At 38.6% G+C, this 20,071-nt stretch overlaps 1 protein-coding gene across 1 annotated transcript in view; it reads right to left on the bottom strand.

Annotated features, from left to right (window-relative positions):
* LOC117475620 (NXPE family member 3-like) overlaps positions 1-20,071 on the bottom strand; it is a 96,101-nt gene that overhangs the window by 52,219 nt on the left and 23,811 nt on the right. Inside the window, exons 2-3 of the mRNA XM_034121930.1 lie at positions 2,047-2,187; positions 819-1,292 (exon numbers count right to left, since the gene is read on the bottom strand). Coding sequence (XP_033977821.1) covers positions 819-1,292; positions 2,047-2,187 — 615 coding nt within the window. The remainder of the gene's footprint in view (positions 1-818; positions 1,293-2,046; positions 2,188-20,071) is intronic.

Genomic DNA, 20,071 nt, shown 5'->3' with positions numbered 1-20,071 from the left:
TGCAGTTCTTCACTTAGCAGGAGAAATGAGGTGTTTTGCACTTTGGGTGTGTGGTTTTGTGAATTGTGTTTAGTGTTCTGAGAAAATGAGCAATTAAAAAAGAAAAGGGTGTTATCAATCGAGAAAAACTGTAAGATGTGGTCATGCCAATAAAGCCCCTTTGTATTTTATTGTATTGTTTTCATTACATTTTACCTATTAGCAATTCTGATTACAGACATCTAGAATCCATTTGTCACTAGCGAAAATGTTAGTTCTTGATATCATCAATTGACTTATTACTATTGGAAGTGTTCAATGTAGATATCTGTAGGTTAAATACATCAACAGGGTTAGGGTTAGGGTTTATTATTTTATTTAACTACTCTAATATAATTTAAGTAGCCGTAAAGTGCACATTTAAAGTTATTCTATGTTGGCCGAGTGATATAATTGGATCGGCTTATTGCAGGCCTGTGACAGGTCTTTTCCTCTTTTTATAATTTTTTTATTTCGATTGCTGATTGGTTTAAAAAAAAAAAAAAGTTGTAAACTAAATTGCCTACACCAGCTTTTAGACTCATTTTACAGAGCTCTCACAGAAAAAAGTCATTGCAACTCTTGGAGCTAATGTTACTATGGATTACTTCAGTTGCTTTAAAGGGGAAAAAAACCCTACTGTTTCTAAAAAGACCAATTTATTCTGAGGTTTAATCTGCCACCATTGTCATTCCAAGCAACAGTAACCAAAGAAAGCGGGACTTCACAAACAGCTCAGTTCCAAGATAGATTAAAATGTACGGTACAATTACATTTAATATAATGGTGTCTAGCATTACCTCAACCACTGCATCTCCTTCCCAGAACAATGAGAATACAGCGGAGTAGCTCCCATTGAGATGATCCACCACTTTTCCAACCACGCCCGCTTGAAGCTTGGAGTTTTTCAGCCGTGCGAGTAAGAAGTCTCCCCCCGAAGTCTTGGGGCGGCCTTTGAAGTCAGACATTTCGATCATGACCCTCAGCTGATCCCCTATCTGCCACTGTCCTCCTCCTCTCCTTGGTAAGATGGTAAAGGAGCTGTGAGCTGGATCACAGGTGGTCTCTATGGATATAGGAGTGGGCCAAGGTGGGATTTCCGGCCAAGCAATGGATTCCAGTATGAGGCGTTCCTCTTCAGCCTCCTTAGGGGACAGTTGCTTAAAGGTGCACACGCCCTGTTGCATTTTCGAGCCATTGGTAACGGCAGGGCTGCAAACATTTGAGTTCAGCTTGGAGTGAGCTGTTTTTGGGGGGGGGATGGGGGGGAAGGGCTGAACAAAAAAAAGAAACTTTCATGTGTCCAGTGTTACAAATGTATTGAACATGTACAAACTATTTACATAAAAAAAAAATTGACAAACATAACTTGACTTGATTAGCTCTTTAGAGGTCGCTTCCATAAACCAGTGGCGGCGCCAGATATTTTCTTTTGGGGGTGCTGTGGGGTAGCTTGACGTTTCAGAGGGTGCTCAAACATTTAGGGTTTTCCATGAATGTACCGGGCGCTACAGTTGAATACGCACATACACAGTGTACCCGCAACTCTTTTATGAAGGCTCGATAATCACCTCACATATAGGTGTAAGCAGGGGTAAAGTGTTATTTCTTTATAAGTGGGGGATGGACCTAACATCCTCTAGGGGGGTCCGGGGGCATGCTTCCCCGGGAAGATTTGTTTTTAAATATTGAAGTTAAATGCATCAATCTGGTGCAATTTGAGAGCAAAATTAAGACATAAATGGTTTCCAAACCGTTTGAGACCCACTGAGATAACAACAACAATGCCAGGACCATGCGCTCTCTCTTATTTGTATCTATGCACCAAAACACCAAGTCAAATGCCTCGTATGTGTTAACCTACCTGGTAGTAAACGTGTTTCTGATTCAGATTTTGAAAACAATATCCCTAATTCTGACGATCTGAGTTCCGATTTTGAAAACAATTTAGAATTTTCTGATTTTGAAAACAATATCCGGACTTCTGATGATCATAAACAGTTCTAGTATAACAGACACATTCCTTACCTTTATGAGCTCAATGAAATCGTATTTCTGTAGCGCAAAAAATATGACAGCAAAAACCACGATGAAAAAGAAGGCCAAGCAATGCCTTCTGGAAAAAAGGTTCATGATAGTCAGATTATTGTTCCACGGCTTTCTCCTGTTCTGAGCACAGAGAGAAAGAGTCAGATATGATTACTTCCTCCTCCTGCGCGGTATGATCTCGTTCACATTGTGAGACACATTGTGAGACACATTGTGAGACACATTGTGAGGCACATTAGAAGAAATTAGCATGGGTGCAGTAACAGGTTCACCCAGTTTGAATTGTGACGTATATCGTTGACTTGCTTTCAGTATTTATCATGTTGTTTGGTGGGTGTTACACGGTGGCCGGCAGGTGCAAACGCTGAACAACGGCCCAAAATGCATACATAAGCAGGAAACACCTGCAAATAATGAAATGAAAAACAAACAAACCCTGAAAACAAATACAACAGAAAAACGCTGCATTTACAGAAATTATGCAAACTAAATACAACACACTATTTCTATTTATTTAGCTAACCACTATTTAGACTATGTGTTTTTGATTGACTTGATTAAATGGATTTACAACATCAATGTATGTCTTTTCAGGCCGCCATGTTTTGTCCTTTCTGTGGCCAACATCTGGGGACAGTTCAAGTGTTCTGTGGCTCCTGTGGCAAAAATGTAACAAGTTGAACACAACAGTAAGTTCACTTTTTTTTTATTGTATCTGTTTCAAATGCAAGAAATAAGGATTCAACACACTTCTCTGTTTAGAATACTAATTGGCAGATGCATACACTTGTTATCAGCATGAAGGACACATTTTTTCATTGTCCGTTTATGTGAAATATGTAGAAGCCAACATTAAATTGTAGACCAATGCATGATTAAATACACAAAACAGCTTATAGTATACATTCATAATTGTGTATTAGTTCTATCTTTATAGAGAACATTTAGAATCAGATTTTGAGACAGTGAGCGGCTGGGAAAGTCACACCGCCATGGGGCACAAACAGTTGCCATGACATGATGTTTTCTTCGCATTCTCAGGCATTCCATAAGGAGGGTCAGGAACTCACGCTTGGGACCACCAGTGTCCACTCCATCCTCAGTTTGTCCCTCATCATCAGTGAACTTAAAGGGGACCTATCATGCAAAATGCACTTTTGTACGTCTTTTATACATGAATATGTGTCCCCCGGCCTGTAGATGGTGCTGTTCTCACTGAATCTGCCCTTGCTAAAACAGGGATAAAAAATGTTAAATTGAGCAAAATGAGGCATGGCTAAAATGCATGATCTGTTTGGTATTTTGAAAAAAAATTACCATACTAAAATGCTCTTACATGTATAAAAATGGATAAAATAATAAGCATAATAATAAAGAAATACTGTGAAAAGAATCATTCTGCATAAAGAGTGCTTTTACTTTAAATCCTTGAAGTACATTGAGCTGATAATACTTCTGTATTATTGTGTACTTTAAGTTTTGCACTTTTACTTAAGTAGAATTTTAACATCATGACTTTTACTTGTAGTGGAGTACTTCTTCCAACACTGCATATTTTTTACTTTTTCTCCCCATTTTCAACGTGCCGAGACACTGCACCCTGGGACAAATTATCTGCTGATTTACAGACGTCTCTTTCTTATTGTAAGTCAATTTAATACTTGGTAATACTCAAAAAGAGTAAAAATGTTTTAACGAAATGAGTTACTAGTTATTAACATATTCAAATGATAAGCTACAGATGGAGCCTCTTATTTTGGACCCCAGCATACAGCTTCCTGCCGACTGCCAGCCAGTTGCCTGCCAAAGACCAGTATTCAGGAATGTTAGGCCCTCCCACTATTCTCCAATTTCAGGGTTTAACCAGGAGATGGCGCTATATATTAAATAACTAAGACTTAGTTTTTCACAATAGAAAATGCAGATATTATATAAAAAACTAAAGTTAAAATCTTGTTTTTAATGCCCCAAGAGCAATAACATCTTGTCACAAGCTTTTTGGAAGAAAAAGACTGACTCAAGAGACCTGTAGTTGACTAATTACAGGCCTCAATAAAGTTCTGCCATTGGTTGTGAAAAACAACGGTGGACATAGTGGAAAGTGAAATTGAGTGAGTGATATCTCTTTGTATCACTCCATAAATCAGAAAATACTGTCAACAGCCCTAAACTATCAATTTTCACCATGTTTTTAGGTATAAAATGTTATATAATTCAGGCTATGAATTATATATGACCAAACCCTTCTGTAAAAGCCTTCATAATATTGATAGGAATATAACTGGAAGGTTTGGTGTATGTAACTGCTGAGTGATTCTACAATTTAGGGTACATTCCATGTCCATTGATGTCCATTGATGATAATTATAATTATTCTAACTATTTTCTTCAAAAATATCATATTTTGCCTATTATTGGAAAGCATGTTATAATATCACACAAACATTATGTGCATCCTATGCTTTATTTAGCTTGAAATGTGTCATGATGTTCTTAAATTGTCAGTTTTTGCTATGTCCGTTTTTCAGTTGAGGGTGTCTTGGATTCAAAATAATGAATAAAAACCATTAAAGTAAATTAAAAAAATTATTCATTTATTTCAAAAGTCTAAATACTAAAGAATAATAACATATTTTTAATTGATTTCCCCCTTTAAATAATTTAAATATCTTAATATATGAATGTCCGCAAAAGTTCTGTAAACTATGTTACTAACAGAACTTCCCCCTTTAACTCAAAAATTGTTTGTCCCAATACCATGTCACCAGCATCACATGATGCCATGTTCCTCTTTGGCAGACATTTTGAACACACTGTGGTGATTGTCCTCTACATTTTTACAATATTTTATGTATAATAGCACATGGTCAATTAATATACTCATTGACAATCAACAATGTTACGTACATTGTTATGGTTTACAATTGTTTAATGATTTTAATTCAATTATATGTGCAAATGTGATGTTAACCTGTTCAAGAAAATGACATGTGGTCATCCAGGCAAGGCCTACCATTGAAATGATGGGTCAAAATAGGGAAATTGTCAACTAGGTTACCTGTCAACTGAGTTACTCAGTACTGTAATAACTGTAGTAACTTAGTTGACAGGTAACCTAGTTGACAATTTGTACGACATGTAGACGTCATTACACATCATTATCAATGGAATTTTGCACTTCTGCCTTGAAATTAACATAGTGCTGATGGTTAATAATGTGTCCAGTCAACTATGTTATTTAAGTCAAATGTTTGACTTTCATTGTCAACTATGTTGCACCTCATTTTTTCAAATTTAAAATATCTAAAATAGTGCTTCTGATATCCTTTATAGTATAATGTATATCTACACAGGTTGGAGTTTTACATGACATCTCTTAAAACTATCAAAATGACCTGTATGGTAGTTTTATAATACAAAATATCCCTAAACTTAATGACAGTGCTGAACATATCACATGAAAAAACAAAACTTTAATACAATTATTTTTTAAACTTTAAAAAATCTTTGGATATATGGTAGAATAGACTCAAGAGCCTTTCAAATTTGATTTTACTTGAAGTGCAGGACTTAATCAAATGATTGTAATGACATCAAGTTTGTCCGTAACATAGTTGACAAACTGAGTAGTGAAAACATCCTTTCCCTTAAAATAAAAAAAGATATAAAAATGTTTAAGCTTTGCAACTAGTGGATATGTTACACTGAGGAATATACTAACTTGAACCACTGATTGTTCTATCTATACATTTTATTTGGCATTAGTAAATAATTATGCACATTTACAGATATTTTACATGATATGAGTGATAACACGTGTTATAAGGGCTATTTCGCACAATAGGTGTGCCTTGAGATTTTTACTTGTCCTTTGGTGTGCCTTGGGCACAAAAAGTTTGGGAACCACTGCTGTAGAGAAATGTAAACGTTCACCATCCCCCACCCGCCTACTGTATGTTGCTTTTTGACATGTAAATGGTTAACTACCCCCCTCTGAGTGAATACCTGTTGTACCTGTCCGGGGCTAAGCCCATAGGACGATGCTCTGATGTCATCACCCTCGCACATTGGTCATATGTTTACAAAAAACGATGTTAACACTTTCTCGTTCTTAATATATGCTATATTTAGGGTCGATATGTGTTGAATTTACTTTAAAATAGCAGATCACTGTGATTCACTTCTCCGCGGCTCCTCCGTGCAGAGAGGCCCCCCCCCCGTTGACAATTCACGAGCGTCTAACTCTCTCCCCCCTGTGAAGAGATATCACAGGGGGGGGTTGGGACACACACATTCCGATGGCCAATTCGTTTTAAACAAAGAGTGGGGTGGGGGCTGGTGAACGGTATGGTCAATGTTTGTAAACACTGTGACATTTTGACTTTATTTGATCATTTCAGTTAAAAACTAACGTTCATATTTCATATTACTGTTTTGCCTGGCTGGACCTGTAATTTACAGGAAAGGAGTGCACGCTACTAAAGAGACACGCTACCATGGAAACCAAACAATGGTGTTGCTGTATTGAAGTCCGAGTGGAAACAGTCATATTTGGAGCGTTATGTTAGAATGAAACAGCGAGGTCGTGACTCACAAAAAAAAAGTGTTACTTCACTAACTGTAAGCTTGTCACTCAGAGTAACCTACAGTTAACTTAACTGTTGGAAAAGAAAGATCAGAGTTAGGAGTGTGAACACACAGCTGAGAGCTGCCGTTTCATTCTGACTGTTTAAAAAACGGTAACAACGGACTATTTTTCTTAGCGGATGCATGTCAATTTAAATCAATACATAGAACTATGTTTTAAATCAATAAAAATATTTTCTAAATCCATAAAAGCATTTTAATTAATATTGGGAGTCATGTCGTTACTTTGTTGAGAATGTGGCCATGTAATAAGCGGGATAATTTGTAGCGACTTGGTCATTATGGGGAAAAATAAGGAGGGATCAGTAATTTTTAGTGAATTACTGAGTTTAGGCACGTTAATAACATTTTAATGAAGTTGAATACAGTATATTCATATTTGTCAGTGATTTCATGTCAATTCGGCGAACATAAACGATTAAATTAGGATTAAAAATCGAGAGCCGGCTGCTGTTCGTTACGGTAACCCAACTAGGACACTTGACACAGTGGCTTTTGGCAAAGCACACAAAGAAAACAAAAAAAACCGAGAGAGATGAGTTATTGTTATTACAACGTGACTTCACTATTATTTAACAACTATTTTTATTGGGTTCTTTTATTTGGGGTTAAGTACATTGTCAGAATAAGTGAGAAATGGATTTAACTTCTGTTAGACAGCTATCATACTGAATAAATATTTATGCAAAAATGTATGGCATTAATAATGTATATCTAATTACATTTAAAAATGTATGGCATTAATAATGTATATCTAATTACATTAACTGTGAATGTCTTTCATTTTATTTAAAATGAAATAAAATTACATAAAACATTTTCCATAAAAAAGTTGATTCAAGAACAAATCAGTACTTTTCTTATATGACTATTATTGCTAAATTTGAAAGGTCTTTACCAGCTTTGGAATTATATATATATATATATATATATATATATATATATATATATATATATATATATATATAGCACCTTCTGCCATCCCATCTCTACTGACATATGGATCTTAACAAAGATCCGCTATACATTAGTACCAGATATACTGTACACGGACATTTTAGTGAACCAGACCAGCTGTTTCCGCCGGGTCTTCGCTTCCCGGGCATCACGTTGTTTACAAGTGTGTTCAGATGCTAAATAAAAGTTTAGCTTGTACTTTTGATACCCCGCCTCTCGGCACCACAACATCCAGTTTACTGTATTTCACATGAGCGATGTTGAACATTGAAAAGTCCTTATAAAATCTCTGTTATTAGATCAGTACTTTTCTTATATGACTATTATTGACTTGAACACTGAGAATGTATTTATTAACTTCAGACATTTGAAATATTTGAAATCAGATGAAAACAAACTAACGGAGCCTGCCGTGTTATCTATGATTACTATGCCTTACTGTACATTCATAATTTCAGCCGGAGGTAGGTGGTAGGCGTTGCGGAGGAGCAGATTGCGAGTGAGGTGCCTGTTCTAAACGAACTATTCCAGCTGTTATAAAGCATTAAATAAAAAGTAAGCAAGGAATACAGAATGTTTCGTTACGTAACTTTGTTGAGAATGTGGCCATGTACATGTACATAATACATGGGATCATTTGCAGCGACTTGGTCATTGTGGGGAAAAATAACACCCATCCTGATCGTTTCAATGAAGTTGAATACAGAATATTCATATTTGTCAGTGATTTCATGTCAATTCGGCGAACATAAACATCAATGATGATGATTAAATTAGGATTAAAAATCGGGAGAGCCGGCTCGTTCGTTTTTTCCGACTAAACAACATTATTAACAACAGAGAAGTTGATTTCACATGACTCCAGTGTGGAACCCCACTGCACCCCCTGGTGGATCAATGATCCATTGCAGCTGGCTTCACAATAATTAAATGTATTTATCATGGGGGCGGTATCAAGTCTGACTGGGGGCCGGCCGGCCATCACGGAACGTGCACAAACCGATCACGACCCTCGCATTTTAAACTGTCCAAAATAAGACGCTTCATCTCTAGTACATCATGAACATAAAATAAAACATAAACTACAATGTAAAGTTATAGGTTAAGATATCAAGCAACAGTATTTAAAGTACTCAAATTAGCTCCAAATGTGATGAACACATTAATGCATGATTGATTATAATTCAGTAAATTGATATATATGATTCTGAAATGGGACATTACTTTGGGTACATTGAGTCCATTTTAAATAAACGCACCCAGAAGGATTCACAAATGCAGAGATCCACACTCCTTCCTGTCTGACAGGAAGCAGCACGTGAGGCTGGGGAAACACGTCTCTAACCCCCGGACCATCAGCACTGGTTCCCCTCAAGGCTGCGTTCTTTCCCCTCTGCTCTTCTCCCTGTACACCAACAGCTGCACCTCCAGTCACCAGTCTGTCAAGCTCCTGGCAGTTTCAGGAGGGACAGTTTCATCCCACAGGCCATAAGACTGTTAAACACCTGACCTTTTGAAACAACATCCACAACATTCATCTGGCTGCAATTTAGAAATTATTTATCTAATATATCATATTCAATCACTTGAATATAGACTCTTATTGCACTATTCCACTATTTCACTTTTTTACTATTTTTCTTTTTGTATTTACTTGCACTATTTTTTCAGTTTTATTGTGTTGTACTGTTGGAGGAGCCTGTGACCTAAGATTTTCATTGTCATAACTACACTGTAGCTATGTACGTATGATGACCAATACAAGCCTTGAACCTTGAACACCCCCACCTGTCGCCTCAAGGTTAAAAAACTCACCTTTTCCCTCTTGTCTTCAACTCCTGATCAGTAGCGTGGCGTGGGGAAAAATTTAGGGGAAGCCCATGTTTTTGGGTTGGGGGGGGGGGGTGGTCAATAACGTAACCAGATGAGTGATTACAGCGCCCGGTATCATTTTACACACATTTGTATCACACAGATGCAGGACTTGCACACGCCTGTTATCTAACCGACAGGTCCGCACGCACTCTCCAGCCGAAACCTTCTCGTCTTATTAATTTAAAGGGCCCATGTCATGGCCATTTCCACTGATCATAATTACATTGTTGAGGTATACTAAAATAGATTTATACTGTGCAATTTTCCAAACTCACATTGGTTTCGCATACAGCATCTCTGTCAAGCATGTGTATTCAGCAGTATTCACTTTCTCCACTAAACGACTCGTTGGAGCTCTTGCCCCCCACTCCCTGTGAGCCTAGTGTGCTCCGATTGGTCAGCTCGGCCACTCGTTCTGATTAGTCAACCACCAGAGAGGCTGCACCCATGTCAGTGCTTTTCCCGGCTGCTCTCAGCGTAACATCAGTCTTATCATGGCGTCGGTACAGCGGTATATTTTATATACATATATATTTTTAACTGTTGTTATAGAAGAGTGTGACGGCCCCAGGGCCTTTGTCTTACGATGGGGTGGAGCTGAAGCGGCTAATCAGCACGATCACGGACACCTCCGGACACTACGGCCCCAGTCTCTCTCCAAAGCGGCTGCAGGAAGACTAACTCTGCGATCCTCTCAACCACCTGTCTCTGCATTTACCACAATAAATGTGCCGTGGTTTTGTAAACTCGTGTATGTCTCCTTGTCTTTCCGTTGTGGCCTACGAGCTACTCTCATAACAAAGAGTAAGTTATTTTTACCCGTTATAAACTACTACTGTTTGATGAGAAATCAAATCATGGTTTGCTATATATGAATTCAGGGAAGAAAGGATAGGCCTACTAAGTATTTCCATTAAACTTTATTTTTAGAAATGTACAAAATGAACATAAATATACATATATACACGGTATATCATCCATTCCTCCTCCTCTTGTCTGCGCACAGCCGGTGCGGTGCGGTGCCTTTTAGCACGAGGCCTCAGTAGTAGTAGAATCCCTTCCCCGTCATGGATTGTCCGCCAGGATCTGGCTGGACGAAATCAAATGCAAATCACAAAATATTAGAGAAACTTAGTTGTTTTAGATTCGTTAGTAGTAGTTGTGTAATGAACAGCTTGCCTGCTAATATGCTAACCTAGCTTTGTTTACCTTGGTAGCTAACACGATATGAACGTTAGCTTGGAGGAAAGGCAACTATAATGCAGTGTAATAAAACTACTATGAACAAAAGCTAGTGGTTCATATTAGGCTAGCAATAACGTGTTTATAATTGCAATCGTATACGGGTATTCTGCTACCATACAATGTAACTTGCATGAATACATTGTTTTGCGCTAGCATACAGCTAGCCTCGTTAGCTACATGCAGTATATGTACGGTCACAATGTACGGTAAACCGGAGTATACTGTATGAGTATTCCGTGTGTGTGACTGCAGACATTCTCCTGCCATGACAAACATGTAAGGCCATCTGCTGACATTGTAGTTGATATATTTAAACGCTAGCAACGTAGCATCACAAAAATGTTTTTCTGACCAAAACTAGTGCTCCGTGTGTTAGATCGCTACGCCAGCTATAATGTAATTACGTTTCGCGACTGACCGGCAAATCACCCGCAGTATACTGTCAATAGGTATTTTGTGTGTGAATGCAGACATTCTCCTGCTATGAGATACATGTATGCAAGGCCATCTGCTGATATTAGAGTTGATATATGGAAACTCTAGCAACTTAGTTAGCACAGTTAGCACTGTGTCAATGGCTTAGCAGTCCAACACAGTTTACACATTTAAACAGTCTTGTTTGATAAATACACAAATAACAATGCAAACTTACAGGTTGTATACCCAGATCTTCCCCTGCTCCAAACGGTCCAAACAAGCTGTGCATATCCGGCCTCAAACTGGGCAATGTTTTGGAAGCTTTCGTCTGTGAAATGCCGGTTCTTCGAACCTCTGGAGGAGGAACACGCCGCTGCTGGTGTGGCCATAGCTCTTTGGGATTGGTCCATTTCGTTCCGGGTACCGCATGACATCATGCGGTACCCGGAAGAATCAAATGGGCAGTGACGTATCTCCAACGAGGCGTTTTGGGGAGGTATTTTCTGTGTTAGAGTTTTACTCGCTACAGGGTGTACTTTGAGGGTTTTGACTCTGCACACCGTTTACATGCATAAAAACCTTCATAACACACAAGGGGACGGGTAATAACCGGAAAAGCATGACATGGGAGCTTTAAGCATTTTCTTATTAATTTATGCAGACACACCCCCCCCAAATGCAATACCAGCCGCTCAATGCGCAGTGCAGATTCGGTAATGAATAAAAAAGGATTCATTCACAAAGTAAATCAGGAGACCTTTAAAGTTTCACATCAAAGTATCAGTAGGCGTGTATGAAACACATGAATTCAAAAACAATTATGTACAGAAACATTTGCATGCGATAGTCCACCTTCTCTTCCCTTCCCTTTCTAACACACGGCAAGTGCAGCAACAGTCCTCGTCTCTGTAATTAGCTCAGTCCGTAGTCCAAAAGTAACAAAAAAATATAAACAATCTCATCTATTCAGGTGATCGGGCCCTATATGGAATAAATAATGCTTAATTTGCTTGATAATTTCAAACGGCGGTGATGACAGTTACAGTAGGCTACTACATAAAACTGATGTTGATGTGATTTGATTGGATGGCAGTGTCCAATCAAATCGCCAGCCGCCAGCCGCCTCTGAAGGGAAGCCAGAGGCGGCTGGCTTCCCTTGGCATGGCCCTGACCAATCACAGGTTGGCAGGGGCATCACGTGGGCCTCATCTGATTGGTCAATCCCTCAATTTTTTTTCACCAAGGGAAGCCCGATTCAGCTGGCCTCCTCTCGCAACAGTGAATGCAATCTACTGTTTCACCATAACATCTAGAGGGGCGCTGTTTGTTTCACTGTAAAATACTCAATGAGAGTGGGGGAGAGACGGGCGAGTAGTATGAAGCTGCAGCGTCGGAGGCCGCAGTCTCAGGACCACACTCCTGGGACCGCACTCTCAGGACCCTAGTTGTTTTGCAACATTGCCACCTAGTGAGCAGGAGACATGAATATGAACGACAACGCAGAGAGTGTGAGTAGTGTAAAGTGCTTTTAAAGTTTTATTTGTTTAACATTAATAACAATTCCGGTGTCTTGAAATGAAGTATGATTAGCTAACATTAACTATGATAGTCTTAAGGCAATACAAACAAACATCTGTTAGCTTATGATAGCTTCTAACAGTATTAAAGGCACTAAAAACAATTATTTGTTAGCTATAGCTTTCGGCAAAAGCATTGTTAGCAAAAGCATTAGCTTCGTTAGCATATTTGATTATTTGTTTAATGAAACTGTAGCGTGATTTTGGCAAGCCCAACTAGGTGTCCTACATTAATTGTTGATTTAATCACTGATTACAGTAAGAGTGTGAGTAATGTGAATCATGTTGTTTGTTTAAAGTTAACAACTATTCTGGTGTATTCAATTGGACAGCAATACAAGCAACACGTGCTAAATGTCATCTGTTAGCCTATGATGACTCGCTGCAAAACCAACTGTTAGCCTTTTTGTTTATTTGTTTAATGAAACCGTATGTTATGGTTATGTTATTTAGCAGAGGCTTTTATCCAAAGTGACTCACAAAAAACCTAAAAGAACCATAATTAACATTAGATTATCAATACAAATAGTTACATAGTCAGTTACATTACGTATTACATTTTTAACAGGGTAATTAGTCATCTGTAACCTACTACATTTAAAAAAAGTAAACTTCCCAACCCTGATCATTAATTATAGTCAGCTAATTAATTAAACTTCAAAGGATGACAAAAGCATGTCAATATGATCTGTCTGTCCGCTACATTAAATCAGCAGTAGCCTAAGTTCTATCTTCAGTGTAAATGCTTCTTTAATAGTCATTGTATTACTATTTGAATTCATTGTAAATAATCGTAACTGTGCTGACTGCCTGTTTACTGTTTATCAGACAGTCTCATCATTTTGACATGTTTTGTAATATTGCATGAGGTGTTTTAGTCAGTTATAATGTCGGCCTATTCTGTAGGTTAGAATCTGTCGTGTCAGAATCTAACAATTAGGCCTAATTTATGTCTGTCTGTGAAAGTATTTCAAAATGTTCAGTTTGACCAATTAGGCTCTCTCTTTTTCAAGATGCATATTTCAATCCAAGAGGGGAGATCCTTGCCCGATTTACAACGATGCACTACATGTTGCGAAGTCTTTCACTGCCCGTTCTGTGCCTCAAATGTGTTCCACCCAGCCAAACTGAGCAAGGTCCAAACCCATTTAGAGAGCCACTTCAACCGTGCAGTTCTCCATGAAGGTAAAGTTTGCAAACATTCTCTTGTGAAATGCAAATGAAGTTGCAATGTGTCTGCATCAAAAGCAGCCTGAATGTTATGATCAGTTCCATTTGAGCAATAAATCAAAACAAGTCCTTCTATGATTTGTTTGTGGTGACCAGTTACTTGATTCAGATGTTTGGTATTCATAATTTACACTTTAAAATAATATGATCACAAAATAATAATACTACAATTCTATGTTCTTATGTTTAAGGGTATACCATTCACAGATGTGCATTAAATTGCAGACCAGGATTTCATTTCCACTGCTTCTACTGCCAATCAATGCTGACGCTTCCCGGGGTACTGCAGCTGGAGCTGTTTTCTGGTGGTTGAGGGAACAGCAGACCCCGCCTCACCCCAGTGAAGAATCCACAGTGTGGAAATTGTGCCCAATAAATACAAATGTATTCTGCACTGAAATGCCTCTCGTCAAATTGCATGTTTATCTTTTGCAGCCTGGTGCATAAACACACTAACAGTTGTTTTTGAGTAATCTAGCACCTCTTCAAAGACACATTTGATTTGATTTATTTCGAACGTGTAATACAATAAAAAAATATATATATAATAATAATAAAATGAAACAAGAGAATTATGATACTGTAGAAACCTAAGCAGTATCAAATTGATTCAAAGGAGTTTACACTTATTTAACCCCACCCCTTCTCCCAAAAACTAAATTAACAGTTTTGTTTTGTTTTAACAAAATATACATCTAAATGTATGTCTACATACAATATACATTTACAATTATAAATAGATTATATCATTATTACTACAATATATATATATATTTATGTTGTATGTCAAATTTGATAAGACAAATATAAAAGACTATCTTTTTACATCTGACATACAAAATACATTTGTTATTAAAAAACAAAAACATTAACAACAACTTGTTGTTAATAATAATAATTTAATTTCAGTAAGAAAAACATATTTTCATGCATTTTTAGATGGTTAATAACAAGCATTACAATGTCTAAAGAGACTCGCTGTGTATGAGACTCAATACTCGCTGCTTGTACTTTTGCGGTCATCCAATCCGCTAGGTGGCGATGTTGCAAAACAACTAGGGTCCTGAGAGTGCGGTCCTGACGGCCCGTCCACACAGCAGCGTTAAAAAAATCTTGGAGGTGGGCGTATCTGAAGCTTGGGGATTTTTTGCGAGCAAGGCACCAACAACCAATCACATGAATCTCCCGCCCCCGACATACGAAGCAAAAAAGTTTGAAGTAAACTGGATATAAACTCCCCAAACAGGCGAAAACCTACCACTGTCTCTGCCACCTCCCTCCATGCCTGGCTCCTCCGGTTTATATCCCGGTAGGTAAATAGGGACTGGTCATAAAGCACCGGGTGATTCCCTACCGCTAATTTCTCCTCCATTTTTTGGAATATGAGGAAATGACCTGCGGTATGTCTCTCCCAGCATACACGTGGTTTGATTGGCTAGCGCTTGAACTGTCAGATTTGCATACACAGGATTTGATTGGCTGACGCTTCCACCTTAGCTTCAAAAGTTGAACACTGCTCAACTTTGAATCCTGAAAATCCTGAAAATCCTGAAAATCTCCGCTCGCCTGCCCACAATGCAGTTTGGCGAAAAGTGAGGCAAAGTGACGTCACCCCATTCAAAGTGAATGGGCAGAAGCGTTTCAAGATTTTTTTTAACGCTGCTGTGTGTACGGTCGGTGAGAGTGCAGCCTCCGACGCTGCAGCTTCATACTATTGAGACGGGCCGGCAGCAACACACAGCAAAGGAGAATTATCGAAACAAAACAAAGTGTTTTTATTTATTTATTTAAATTATAACTACAATCCGAAAAAACAGGGGAAGCCTGGCTTCCCTTGGCCTCCGGGAGAAAACGCCACTGCTCCTGATCCACTAACCCTCGCTCTGCACATAGTTTAGCACTTTTTACTTTTGTTGTTATTCCTCTTTTTCTTCTTTGCTTGCTTGTAGAGCGCTTTGAGCACCAGGAAAAGCGCTATACTGTATACAGTAATGTAATATTGTTGTTACTACGATTACTTTTCGAATAAAGTAAGAAAGTACCCTAAATCTTCCAAATCTCGATCCAAAATGTATCAAAATCAGCCCGAAGGAGAGATATTGCCGTTATCTGGTTTAAACTGCAATTGATCCTATTTCCGGGTTCAAAATGCTGGCAACTAGAATAAAATGTACCAAGTTGCTACTGCAGTAAAGCTTACAACGAAGACATTGATTTACATATGCTCCTTTTAAAAGAAACGCAGAAAAACACATCTTAACAGAAAAGCACCCTGGTGTATAACAGGTTACACCTTCAATATGCATCCGCCTCCTCTTACCTCTTCCATTGTTGATGTCGCTCCAACTTCCTGCCTGGACTTCGGGTTTTTCCACTGTTTAATATTCGGTGTCAGGTTCCTGAGGGTCGGTTTAAATGTATTGTTAGTTTCCCGTTGTATTACTTTATTTGTTTTTGCTGGTACTGTAGCAGCGGAGTCAAATGAAAGCAACACTGGGTCCATGGCGTCTGTCCATTATTCCAGGAAGTGTTTCTCATCCATATTATAACAAAGATTATGTTGAGCCTGGGAGCATCATGTCCGTCCCTGGCCAACATGAGGCCCCACGCAAAGTTATATGAAGCCCTCTGTTTCGCGAGCGTCGACGGGGGGGGGGGGGGGGGTCGAAAACCGTGCGCGCCACACTAATTGCGCCGCATAAGCGCATAGGTGCGCCACATTTTCGGCTCAGTTGAGGCACCCTCCACAATATGTTTTTTGTATGCAGACTTAAACCGATATATTCATGCACTTTAAACTTATCTGAATATTCAAATCAAATCAAGTTTTATTTATATAGCACATTTATAAACGATTTTTGGTGGAGCCAAAGTGCTGTACAAATAATAAAAATACCCTACAGTAAAGACATTTTACAGCTAATACAACAGCACAGTTTGTTCAGAATATCAGTATGAGAAAAAAAAAACGACACCCTCTGTCCTTAGACCCTCACATCGTACAAGGAAAAACTTCCGGAGAAAAACCCACAGTTTAAAGGGAAAAAATGGGAGAAACCTCAGGGAGAGCAACAGAGGAGGGATCCCTCACCCAGGACGGACAGACGTGCAATAGATGCCGTGTGTAAATCGAAGAGATAATACGTTTTACAGCATAGGTAGACCAAATGTTTGGAAATGCATGTGTCTATAATAAGAAGATGAATCCACGAGGATGTCAACAACAATCCTGTCAGCCCAGCCACAACCCGAAGTCCACGACTTAATCCAGAACTCAGGATAGAGGATCCAGGGCACAGGACCACAGCAAGAGGATCAGCCTCGATTCCGGATCCCGGCGTCGATATAGACACAAAAGAAGAAAAATGTGGCTGGGTTAATCGGAACATGAGAATACACAGACACAGACAGACAGAAGGAAGAACAAGCGCTCCCTTAGGATAGGTTGAGGGAAAAGGGTAGCAAGTAAGAGAGTAAGAAACAGAGGTGGAGAGGCACACGCAGGAACAAAGTCCCCACTGGAGCCTTAGTTGGAAATTGGTGAGAGATAGGGAGGTACGCTGTGTCTACGAATCGTAACACTCCCCGGCCTGCCTAAGCCACTCTGCAAACCTGTTTCCCACTAATAAAACCTCAAGAGGTTAGAGAGGGAAAAGGTTTTGGATAAAGAGAGGATAGAAAGAATTGATTACAGGAGTAGAGAGTATGAGAAGTAGAGAGAGACAAGATTTAGAAGAATGAGTAGTAGTAATAACCTTATTTTAATTGAATAATGAAGTATGAATGCTTGTTGTTTGTATGTTGTCTCCTACTGAATGTTGTACGTCTCTTGTTAGTTTTTGTATTTTTGATGGCACCTTCAAAAATGGAGTAGCTCTACTCATCTCATTGTATACCTGTATAATGACAATAAAGGATTCTATTATATTCTATTACAACACACTCTCACTCCATAAACGTCCAGGAGCGACGCTTGGTCAGGGTCCCGTGGCGTGCAGTTGGGACGCTCCTACACAGTCAATTTCTCTGAGTAAAACTGACTCAAATTGAAGAAAATTTTACTCTAAAAATATAACATTTGGTCCCAACCTATATAGAGTAAAATGTACTCTTTGTTCAGAGTTGTATTTTTAGAGTTCATTTTACTCTATTATGTGCTTAGATTTGACTCTGCTTAATGGTTATTTACTCTATGTAGTGTATATTAAAAACAACTCTACTGCCATTTTACTCATAATAGAAGGTCATTTTACTCCCAATCGAAGGTAATTTTACTCCCAATCGAAGGTAATTTTACTCCCAAGAGAAGGTCATTTTACTCCAACTAGAAGGTAATTTTACTCCCAATAGAAGGTAATTTTACTCCCAAGAGAAGGTAATTTTACTCCCAACAGAAGGTAATTTTACTCCCAACAGAAGGTAATTTTACTCCCAATAGAAGGTAATTTTACTCAGAATAGAATAAATGAACCATAATGATCTTTACAATAAAAAAGGTCAATAAACCAAAGTGCTTAAGGAACATGAGTGGGCGTGTGTGAAGCTGACCATTGAGCGGCCCGACCAAGCAAGGAGGCAGAGGCAGAGAGTTCAAATACAACCCGGTGTGGGCATTTATTCCTCTTTGTGGTACAGGATACACAGCCTCAATATGACTGTCTCACGTGAACACAGTCACCAGCACCAAGGATCTCACACACACACACTAACAGGAAAACAGAACCTAAATACACACAGGACTAATCAAACCAACAAGACACAGGTGAGGAGGGAGGAGAAACACAGGGCACCAGGTGAACGCAATCACCAGCAACAGACAAGACGGGAGGGGGAACACTTTTCAAACTAAAACAGGAAACAGAGACAGACAAACTAAAACATAGACAGATTGTGACAAATATATGCATAAAGGACATATAATCACATGTTTTAGTGGAACAAATGAATATACTTCGCCAATAATGAAGCTATATAATCCGTAACGGAGACCGAGATCTATGGCCCCAGAGATCACCTCCGTTACAGAGTGGTCATGGTTTAACTCCAATAGAATTGACTCTGCATTTTTGATCGCACTCTAGAAGCTATGAGTAATAAATACACTCCAAAATGATTAAATATCACTATTTCAGAGCAAAATAGTAATTACTCTGGAAAAAATACTCACCAATATTTCCTGTGTAGGCTCCTTCAGCTTCATAAAGGGACGCAAATAGATTTCAACTGATTGCAATGTATTCCCATCTGCGGCGGCGGTATTTGACGCTCATGGAAGCACGGCATTCGTTTGTGTCGGCGGCTGTTAAAGGCAATGTGAGCGTCCATTCCCATTGGATAACGGAGAATTGTACACCCGGAAGTAAGTATTCCCCTTACTGTCGATTGATTTGACAGTGATATCTCCACTACTCATCAACTCAAAAACACCAGATTATCCTTGTTAATTAAACGACATTGATAGGTTTTAGTGTGTGTACAATGCTTTTGTCACGTTTTCCCCTTCAATTCTGAGAAACAAGTAGTTTTCTATGAGTTTTGGATGGCCGAAGACATTACATTCCCACAATCCTCTGTAGCAACCATAGACTGTATATTGCAACAGGCAACAGCTTCGGTTCATGTTAATTTACAAACTTTTCAACTACAACCGTAGTTATATTTAAAAACATGTTAGAAGGCCTCACAAAATACTTTAATGTAAATTCCAATTTAAATGTGAAGGAATGTGTGTATAACAAAATACATCGTTCATAAACAAACCGGAAACAGACGTAGGCAAGATCCTCAGCTCCATAGCCGCAATGCACGCTGGGATTTGGTGTTTATGCGATGTGAAATCTGAAAACATTTAAAAAAAAAAAAATAATACATTATTCCGAGTGTGCTTGCTTTTCTCTTTGAAAGTCATCACATAACGGCATTGTAATACACGTTTCGGCTGCATTAAATATTACATATCTGCCGTAGTTGTCTATTTATAGAGCCCTGATGACAAGACTTCTGGACAAACAGTAAGAACTGCCGCCAAAACTGAAAACTTGACGTGGATCTTAAAT

The sequence above is a fragment of the Trematomus bernacchii genome, unplaced genomic scaffold (assembly GCF_902827165.1).
Source record: "Trematomus bernacchii unplaced genomic scaffold, fTreBer1.1, whole genome shotgun sequence".
Classification (NCBI taxonomy): Eukaryota; Metazoa; Chordata; class Actinopteri; order Perciformes; family Nototheniidae; genus Trematomus; species Trematomus bernacchii.
This window is presented reverse-complemented; position numbering and strand designations above follow the sequence as displayed.